This window comes from Poecilia formosa, unplaced genomic scaffold, assembly GCF_000485575.1.
Source record: "Poecilia formosa unplaced genomic scaffold, Poecilia_formosa-5.1.2 Scaffold77, whole genome shotgun sequence".
Taxonomy (NCBI): domain Eukaryota; kingdom Metazoa; phylum Chordata; class Actinopteri; order Cyprinodontiformes; family Poeciliidae; genus Poecilia; species Poecilia formosa.
This window is the reverse complement of record NW_006800016.1, coordinates 216,765-227,638: the sequence shown is the minus strand read 5'-3', so window position 1 is coordinate 227,638 and position 10,874 is coordinate 216,765. Positions and strand designations below refer to the sequence as shown.

The window sequence follows — 10,874 nt, the reverse complement described above, 5'->3', positions numbered from 1 at the left end:
TTTTTTTTTCTGCACAGGAGAGCCAAAGAACTGACGTCAAGGTGGTTTATGTTTTCCCCCCAGAAAGGGTCGTTTTCTTATTATTTCATACAAAAGAGATACAGTGTAAAAAGTTGTGTAGTAATGAATACAAAAAGCAAATTACATGGGGCGAAGGAGAGCAAGGCTCCAGAAAGAGGAGAGGACAGACGTCAAAACTGACCTGATAAAGGAAGAGCTCATGGATTGGCTTACACATCTACAAATATAGTCTCACATCTCGCCTGCTGTTGCTGCACAACCCTCAATCACACACACACACACACACACAAGCGCACACACACACGCACAGACAACAAATGCACGAGCTGCAATTTAGCGACTCGATGCATCACCCAAAATGAAGCTGGTCAGGTCAGAAAACGTGCAAGGAAAACGAAGACAGAAGCTCAGATTTTAAATGTGACATGCTAAATACAGTTACCACATTAATATTATATGGTGGAGCTAACAGATTAACTGGAATAAATCTTCAGATTGGTGTCTCCCAGCACACAGAAAGGGGGAGCGGTGAAGAGGAGAGAGGAACTGGAAGGGCAAAAAAAAAAAAAGGTGAGAAGTGCTGTTGTTCATTGTCGTTCATAGACTCTGGTGCAAATCACATCGTCCGCCCTCATGGTCTGAAACAACAAACAAAGGACAGCGTTAACACTCACAGGACTTTTAACCGTCAATAATTCATGCTGATCCAGTTTACCGCTTTCCTAAAGTGTTCATGCACATTTTATGCTTGCCAGCGGTGATGAAATGGTGGGGGGGACTTTCAAAACATCATCAACACGCCAAGCTTAAAAATGCAGCCTGAGCTACAAAGGAATGAGTTGGATCAAAACACATTCATGTGTTTAGAATGGCATAGTCAAAGTCTAGAGCTAAGTCCAATTGAGAATAAGTGCAATTGCTTAAAAATGGCTGTTCAGAAATCTGGCTAAGTTTGAGATATTTTAAATAAAGACTTAGAGCTGCAATTGGTAAATGAAAGATGACTCTACAAAAGCATGTTAGACTTTTCTGATTTATTCATGAAAATAGTTTGTCCTTATCCTTCCTTCTTACATTATGTGCTGCTTTGCACTGATTTATCACATAAATTCCTTATAAAGTACATAAAGGTTTGTGTTTGTGACAAACTGGTTCAAAGTGCAATGGCAGTGCCTTCTTTTGTAGGCCAGGATAATGTGATTTATCCAGCAGCTAACAGGATTACAGAAACAGACATTCGATTCTGACGCAAACACGTCAACCGCTGCTGGCTGCTCCACAGCGGTTGTTGGTTCAGTGCTTTAGAGCAAATTAAGAGTTTTAAATGCCAACCCTCAAGAAAGTATTTCCCGGTAAATACCTTTCTGATTTACAAATTGCTCAGCTGAAAGAAAAAAAGGATTTACTGCAGGAAGGAATGCGATCTATTCTTCTTTTTGTCATCTCCTGGTTGTCATGTGGAACAGGATCAACACATTTCTGTCATATCGCACAACACAACTGCATAACCTTTCATAGAATAAAAATGAGACTCTTTTGTGTCTTCCCTGTTGGAGCGTTCCTGTAACGATCGCTGTTTTGAAAGACTTGCAAGATCTCAGAGCATGTTGTCAAATCGTGGCCAGGCTGACCAGACTTGGATTGATTTGCGACATTCCCAGCAGAGAAAAGCAGCAGGAATGATGAACATTTGCTTGTCTGGCTGCCTTTTCCCTCCTAAAGCAGACCAACTGCGGTTCACTCATTTTAAAGACTTGTGAGTCAGATTTATCCTGTGGTTTTGGACTTTAACCATTCCAGACGTGGCATGAAACACCCTACACGCTTTTTGCATATCTTCTTCAACCCTGTTTAAGCCTTCAAATAACTTTGACTTTTAATTAGAGCTCATTTGTCCAGCGAGAAAAAAAAAAAGTTTCTGTTAAGAAATAGCATTTTTAATGGAAATCTAAATTGTTGAGATGATGAGATTATCAAAGAACTTGCTACGTTTGATAAGCTAATTTTTGCCACAAGTGATTTTGACAACAACAAAACAAACAAACAAAAAAAAAATAACTATCTTTAGTTTTATCTAAAAATATTGATGATAAAACTGGAGTTTGACTGAGTCGGCCTCAGTTCTCATATGTTTTAATGTAGCTCTGTCAATGCTATCTTCTGGCACTGTCTAATTTAGGCCCAGGGCGACAAAGTGATTAATTATCACTTTGACAATTAATCAAAGTGAAATAGTTATCTCAGTTGCGCCCCAAGCAAGTTTTTTTTATTGTTTATTGGATGAGTAATCACTGCAGAGGGAACACCCCTGTTTTTGTTTTTTATTTGTTTTTTGGGGATTTTTGCTAAATTAAAGGTCTACTTAGTTTTTTTTTGGTGAGGAATCTGGACTGAACTGCATTATCTGTAATTTAAGATCTAAGCGGCTCCAGTTGTTAAAACCTGGACTGGATATTTTATTTATTTATTTTTTGCACAGAGATTCATTTGGCATTAATAAAATCTTCATTCTTTTGTGAAAACACAAAAAAGAGCAGAATGGGTTCGGAGGTGGGGGGTGGACTCGCCTCTGGCGCCAGTCAACCAGAACCGCCGGTGCAGCTAATCCATCTTCATAATGACTTAATAAAGCATTCCTTGATGCCCACTGGGAGGCAACACCAAGAGCCCCAGAAACAGAACAAAGGACGTTTCCCCAACAATATATGTTTCTTTTGTTTGGTTTCCAGAGTATTACATGGACAGTTTACAATATTTTCTTTGGTGAAAGCTTAAAAGTCTGATTTAAGATAAAACTCAAGTCAAGTTGATTTGCGATGTTTGTCTGACTCATTGCAAACTGTTTGTCCATAATTCATGTGTTATGATTGTTCATAACATTTATAGTTGAACCCTGTGAATATTCGAGACTAACTTGAGTTTGTCCTTTTGATGAAAAGCTTTTATTAATATGAGCCTGGAAACTATTCATTTTGTTCTTACTTTATGTAAATATAGGCCTTAAATGCTAAAAGTTAAGATAGTAGAACATAAATTTAAACGTTATCTGTACAGCGTAATTACGGTGTAAATATTCCAACGCCTCAAGTAGGAGAATCTGTTAATAGGACAACTTTGGGAAAGAAAACTTGGCCTTAAATAAAATTACGGTGGCAAGAATAAGCCAATTTTTTAAAAGAAAGCCACAAAGTCCAGTTTAAGGTTTGCCACAAGACATGGAGGAAATCTACGGAAGCGCATTGCTATCACGCAGAGAAAAAAAAAATTTCGATCGCTATCTCGTTATAACAAGATAGCGATCGAAAAAAAAATTTTCGTGCGTGATAGCAATGCGCTTCCGTAGAAATGCAACAATAATATGGAAAACAATAATCTGATAACACAAGAAAAAAAAGAACCTTTCTGACGTACATAGAAAAGATGATTATTCTTTTTTATGATTAGAAATAATGTTTAATCAAAGTACACTTGTGTTAAAATGGCTTAGTCAAGCAAAAATCCAATTGAGAAACTGTGACCTGACTTGAAAACTGATTTTCACAGACATTTTTCATCCAGTCTGACTGAACTTCAGCTATTTTGCAGAGGAGGGGTCAAAAATCTGTGCAAAACTAGTAGAGGCATATCCCTAAATACATGCAGCTTTATTTGCACAGAAATGTGGTTCAACAAAACAGTAATTCAGGAAAATAAATGCACACCACAAAAAACTGCGCATCGTTTTCCATGAAATCCCAATAAGATTTTGAGTATTAGAGTGACAATAAGTAAAAAAGTGAAAGTGTTATGACTGTTTTAGCAAAGCTTTTTTGTCAGTTTGTGTGATTTACCAGGATCAGCTTGCCGTCACTGGTGATCTCTCGGGTCCAAGACGTCTTGGGACCTTCTCCTTTGTGCAGAGTCTGCTCACAGATGATCTTGCTGTCTGTTTCCCAACGTGGAAAACTCTAAATGCAAAACAAAATCATGAGGGGGGGGAAAAAAATGACTGCCTGGATGCACAGACTGACTTACTGTCATTCACAAAGAAAGGAGCCAATGAATGAGTGTCTATAGTGTAGGAACCGGAGAAATAACCCATTGCGGGCCGGCCACTTGGAAGTGATAAGCTGTGATGCAGTGAAGTCCTGGCTGGATGCATGTGTTTGCTTTGGAGACGGCCACACAGAGGCCACGCAGGGCCAGCGGGGAGAATTAGGGAGGGGCAGAGGGCAAGAAAGGCGAAGAGGGGAGGATGGAGCGGGAAGATGCTGGGATGTTGAAAAGCAAAGCGAATCTTGATGGGCCCTCGGAGAACCAGGGAGGAGTGAAGGTGTGCTATTAGTTTTATCGTGATGGAAAAGCATAATTAAACAAATTTATGGCGTGTAGGCCGCTCCTTCCTCACACGCCCATTCTGCCTCTGACACGAGTGTTTGCATTTAAAACAACGAACAAACGTTTGGGAACAAATCTAGGCTTGCTTACCGTGCAGGGGCGGCCATCCACGGTTGCCTCATTGAACTCCTGGCCCACGGTGAAGTTGATGTGAGTGGTGCGGACTGTGGTGGACGTTTTGATGGACAGCGTCTCCCCGTCCTGCGAGATCTCCACCAGCGGCTTCGAGGCGGCTTTCACTGCAATCTTACGCAGCATCACATTCACCCCTGAAGATACGAAAGGCCGACAGATAAAGCCTGAGATAAAGCGAGTTAGAATCACTTTACAATCTGATTTACTGATGTTTTCAACATTGTGTCCTGCAGATATTTATAGCATTCATCCCTCTTCAGCTTGTTCACATTTAGTCATATAAGTCCTCTGTGTACAAACTGTACAAACCCAACAAAATGTTGGGACACTAAACAAATTGTGAATAAAAACTGAATGCAATGATGTGGAGGTGCCAACATCTAATATTTTATTCACAATAGAACACAAATCACAGATCAAAAGTTTAAACTGAGAGAATGTATCAATTTAAGGGACAAATATGTTGATTCAAAATTTCATGACGTCAACAAATCCCAAAAAAGTTGGGACAAGACCATTTTTACCACTGTGTGGCATCTCCCCTTCTTCTTACAACACTCAGACGTCTGGGGACAGAGGAGACCAATTTCACAAGTTTAGAAATAGGAATGCTCTCCCATTCATGTCTAATACCGGCCTCTAACTGTTCAATCGTCTTGGGCCTTCTTTGTCGCATCTTCCTCTTTATGATGCGCCAAATGTTCTCTATAGGTGAAAGATCTGGACTGCAGGTTGGCCATTTCAGTACCCGGATCCTTCTCCTACCATGATGTTGTGATTGCTGCAGAATGTGGTCTGGCATTATGTTGTTGAAAAATGCAAGGTCTTCCCTGAAAGAGATGATGTCTAGATGGGAGCATATGTTGTTCTACAACCTGAACATAGTTCTCTGCATTAATGGGGCCTTTCCAGACATGCAAGCTGCCCAGGCCACCAGCTCTCATGCAACCCCATGCCATCAGTGATGCAGGCTTCTGAACGGAGCGTTGATAACAACTTGGGTTATCCTTGTCCTCTCTGGTCTGGATGAGATGGCGTCCCAGTCTTCCATAAAGAACTTCAAATCGTGACTCATCTGACTATAGAACAGTCGTCCATTTTGCCTCAGTCCATTTTAAATGACTCCTGGACCAGTGCAAACGGCTGAGCTTGTGGAGCTGCTTAGAAATGGCTTCCTCTTTGCTCTGTAGAGTTTCAGCTGGCAGCGGCGGATGGAACGGTGGATTGTGTTCACCGACGATGATTTCTGGAAGTATTCCTGAGCCCAGGCTCTTATTTCCTTGACATTCCTGTTTGAGGAATGCCACTGTCGTTTAAGGGCCCGGAGATCACAAGCGTCCAGTAGAGTTTTACGGCCTTGACCCTTACGCACAGCGATTGTGCCAAATTCTCTGAATCTTTTGATGATGTTATGCATGGTTGATGATGATAACTTAAAAGTCTTTGTTATTTTACGCTGGGTAACACCATTCTGGTATTGCTGCACTATCTTTCTGCGCAACAATGGTGGAATTGGTGATCCTCTCACCATCTTGGCTTCAGAGAGACACTGACACTCTAAGAAACTCTTTTTATACCCAATCATGTTGTCAATTGACCTAATTAGTGTTAATTGGTCTTCCAGCGGTTTGTTATATGTTCAATTTCCTTTTTCCAGCCACTAATTGCTACTTGTCCCAACTTTTTTGGGATTTGTAGACACTGTGAAATTTTGAATCAGCATATTTTTCCTTTAAAATGTTACATTTACTCAGATTAAACTTTTGATCTGCCACCTATGTTCTATTACGAATAAAATATTAACATTTGCCATCTCCACATCATTGCATTCAGTTTTTATTCACAATTTGTTTAGTGTCCCAACTTTATTGGAATCCGGTTTGTAATTTATTGGGATTAAATACAAAGAGGTGCAAACCCCGTGGAGTGAAAGGAGCGCTCCATGAAGCTGTTTGTTCACCAGCGCTCTCTAATGAATCTCTGACTCCTTCACTGAGCAGTCGGATTTATGCTGGGATTAAATTACAGACTTTTCAGATTTTTGGTCTAACTCATTAAATCTCAATAAAACATAAACACATTTATGTTTGAAACGTGACAAAAGCCACTGTATAGGTTCAAAGATATCCTGCTCTGCTGAGAGGGAAAAGCGCTCACTTGCGTCCCATAAATCCTTCCAGCAATGATTATGGGGAAATAATGAGGTCATGAAACAAAGCAAGTCTGCACATCTGCATTCTCCCCTGACAACATCATCCGTGAACACATGCAAACACGCACCCACAGATTAAATACACCCAGGCTCAACTGGGGGATTTACACTTTCTGCAGGCTGTTGTATTATTCTCTTCGTTCCTCCTTCCATTAACCACAAAGGGAGTTTCATTTATCAATTACTCCATATATGAGCAGCTAAAATTAAAGCTACTAACTAAATTGCTAAAAAAAAAAAAAAAAAAGTTACTTAATTGATGCCAAATGTGTTAGCCAAACATGATAGTTGTCAGAGAAAATGTAAAAGATAAGAGAGGGAATCTGATTTTGCAGTGTGGGAAACAAGAGGGAATGGGATTCAGACGGCTGTGGAAGAAGAAGAAGGAGGAAGAGGAGGGGTGTTCAGACTGCCGAGGGGCAGAAGGTCTGTGTGTTGTGTGTGAAGATCTCTGTCCAAGTGCGAGGGGAAGTGTGTATGCTCCGTCGAGTTGAATTTCACACCTCTCACCTCACACACATTCCCACCTGTCACTGAGTGTGAATATACACACGGAGAAATGCACAGTCACCAACCATGAACAGTGTGCCCAGCATCCACACTGTATGCAGAGTACGCATGCTGCACGAGGGCAGAGGGTGCATTACCTGCATCTGGTCGAGGAGGAGAGGAATAAGATGCAGACTGCACTCCGTGACGCCGAGTTGGAAATTATTAGGCAAAGACTTGAAGCTTTCAACATATTGCCAATATGTGCAGTCTTAGAAACTCACATAGCAGATTTTATTCAAATAAAGATACTAAATCCTGGAGTGCATAATGTTTCACGTGATTGTGTTTTAGATGAATTGGTACGTAGCATCATGTTTTAAAGGAACTTCTGCACACAGACTTTGTTCTTTGTCATTTCACTGATAAGTAATCAGTCTGGTAACTCTTTCATTGTTCCTCTTTCTTTATATTGTCCTGAAACTTGTAACTTTATTTATATTGTAATTTTCATTTAATTTAATAAAACTAAAAGAAAAATATAAAAAAATAAATAAATATTCTCTGTTTTACAAATAAATATATCCGCAAGCTTCCTTAATAATGGATTCAACCTCCAGATTCCACAGTTTTACTTATTTGTGCTTACTAAGAATAAAAAAAAATAACATAAATGATTAAAATTCCTCTTAAACTTTTATCGCAAACAGAGTTCATGTCCTGAAGTGTGAGCCATTTGGTGAGGACAGAAGGAAGGCTTGGGTGCTTCTGCTAAATCCTCCGAGCTAAAGGTCACCTTCGACCCTTCCTGTCTGCAGACGTGGGACCAAAAGGCAGACCTCACCGCAGAACACACACAGACACTGAGAGACAGTCAGGGTCAGAGGTCAAAGTGCATAGGAAGCATTTGGGACAGAGAGACGGAGAGGAGGAGTTAGTCAAGGAAGAGAGGACGAATAGATGGTGAGAGGAGCGTCGGTGGTGCTGATGGGCCTCGTCCAGCTGTGAAGTGTCTTCAGTGAAACCAGGAGCAACGTTCCTGAGAGTCACATTAACTTGCATTCTTGCAAAAGTTTTATTTGTATTATTTGTGATTTTTTTGTTGTTGTCTTTTAATGGCCTTTAATCAAAGGCCATTAAAATATTATCTACAGGCTGTCCTGTAATAACCTAAAATATTTTTAAGTTAGTTTTACAAATTAAATTTGAAAGTATATAGTTGCTTTTTTTAAAAATCATTTGATGTTGTTTTTTGCAGACATGTTTTTTAAGATTTTTCTTCCACTTTCCCTCCAATCCAAGAGTGTTACCATGACAACATATCATGCGGTGTGTGCTTAAAATTTAGAATTGTGAAAAACCAAAGGATGATTTTGGCCCCAAAAACCATCCAAAGTAGAAGAATTATAAATAAAAGTTATCTCACACTGAAACAATCAGTAAAGACTTCCAGTTAATCGTCTCCTGAATGCCAGGTATGAAGCGTTAGTTCACTGGGAATCATTATGTTGGTGCTAAAATATCTTTTCATGTGTTAAAGTGCTTTATCTTCGATCAATTTCACACTCAAGAGATGTTGGTATCAGAGTGCATGGTGATCCACATTAATACAGATAATTGCTAAGTTGCCTGTTATGCGTGGACACAGCGCCGGTTTATTTCTGGAGTTTTGAGTTGAACAATTTAACAGTCAATCTCTGGAAATGTTTGGGTTCAGGACAACAAATGAAACTTAAAAGACCGTCAGAAACCTTGAGGAGCTGCCGATCAGAAAAGTTTGTGTCCTTGCGAACAGAATGAAATCACACAATTAATGTCTTCAGACTTTTGCACAGTATTGAGAAATCCTGACCCCTGATTATTGCGCACAGTACAACCTAATCATATCGCCATCCTGTCCTTTGTTAGAGCCCCTTTCCTCTCTCACCTCAAACACACACACGCACAGACACACACATAGAGTGATGGAGACAAACAGGCAGGATTATTGGAGCAAAACATGCTCGCTAATTGCTTCAATAGGAATTCTCTGCTATAATGAGTGTTAGCTCAGGGGCAGTAGTGGCCTTTGACATGTATTTAAGTGACCTCCATGTGCTGAGGATTAAAGCGAGTGAGTGAGAGAGAGAGTTAGATAAAGAGCGACCTTGTTTGCTGTGATGATATCTCTCTGAGTTGATGACGCGAATTCCAGGTGTGACTTGGAAAATCGTCTAATGAAAAATGATTAGAAAATGCCGGACAGACAGGATCCTCGTGAGTGATGATGGCTGCCACGTGCCGAACCGAGCAGACGTAGGGATGCAACTCACCAGAACAAAGCAGAGCTTAGTTTCAGTATAAACAAAAGCCAATAGGCAGAAATTATTGCAGCAGAGTCGTGATTCAAAAGAAGTCAAAGGGGCTGTATTATGTAAAATCTACTTTTTGAACTTCAGATCGTGTTATAATGCCATTCCTACATCAAAAACACACCTTGAGTGTTGCCTTAATTCTTTCATGAATGCTTGAGATTTCCTTGAACCTCTCTTGGTAAATATTTAACTGCGCAAAATCCCTGTGTGGACCAAGCACCGCCTTCGAGGATGAAGCTCCTCCTCCTCCTCCTCCTCAAAGCTTCCCAGCTTCTCCCTGACAGAGCAGACCTCTCCCACTCAGCTCCTTCAGACTAGCCAGCAACAATTAGCAAACATCTGGTGGAACTGCGCATCTGTTGAGCAGGTAATACCAGCTGCTTCTCAATGCAACGCTGGTAAAAACGTTGTCAAATGCTTAATAGAAGAATGCTGTAGTGGAGACATTCTGAGGTTTCAGAAAAGATCAGGAGTTTTTGTAGAGACCGAGACCCAATTTCAAGGCATTAAATTACAAAGTCAGATTTCTTTAAAGTCATATTTGAAATGTACAACACTCTTATAGCAACTGAGGGTAATATAATTTCTTGATTGTGCTATAAAATGGCACTATGTGCTCCTTAATCATCTAAAGTAGAGAGATAAGCACTTGAAGTATGTCACCCTGTGTGATGAATCTATATAATTTCATTTTTTGAACTGAATTTCCGAAATAAATAAACCTTTCTGGGATATTCTGCTTGTTTTAGTTAAATCTGTATGAGCAAGTTAAAGAAATATCTCATTCAACTCGTGTTGCTCACTTGAACATACTGCAAAGTTTAACTTCACAAAACTTTTCTACGCTCTTTAAATGGTCTTACAGGCAGTTGTTGGTGTATAATTTTATTGGCTGGCACATATTAATTATTTCACTTTTTAAATAATTATCATTTCAGATCGTTGTTGGCTTGTTAAGTGTAAAACCAATTGTGTTAAATGTGGAATAACATTTTTTTTTTAAATAGAAAAAAAGACCATGACATCAGGAGACGTTTAGTGGTGCTGTGGGCCTGAGGGGCTCAAACAGCAGGTGTTTGTTCCTCTCCCTGACTGATACTGACATAATGATGCTGTCTACCCTCCACGGTAATCACACCCACTCAGATAATCGGAGGTCGTTCACGGACAGATGTGCCGCCGTTTGTCTCCTTTGTGTTTGTAAGGACAGGCCAAAAGGAGGGGAGATGGGAGAGAAAATGGGTGGGGGCCCAAGCTTTGAGTTTTTGGTTCTGCAGAATGACAAA

At 40.1% G+C, this 10,874-nt stretch overlaps 1 protein-coding gene across 1 annotated transcript; it reads right to left on the bottom strand.

Moving 5' to 3' along the window:
* On the bottom strand, positions 1-4,770 carry crabp2a (cellular retinoic acid binding protein 2, a; the record flags this gene model as incomplete). Its single annotated transcript, XM_016673411.1, has 3 exons — positions 1-659; positions 3,852-3,968; positions 4,489-4,770. Coding segments are annotated over 3 exons (450 nt in total), but the record flags the coding sequence as incomplete, so codon positions are not given.
* Positions 4,771-10,874: the final 6,104 nt, after the last annotated feature.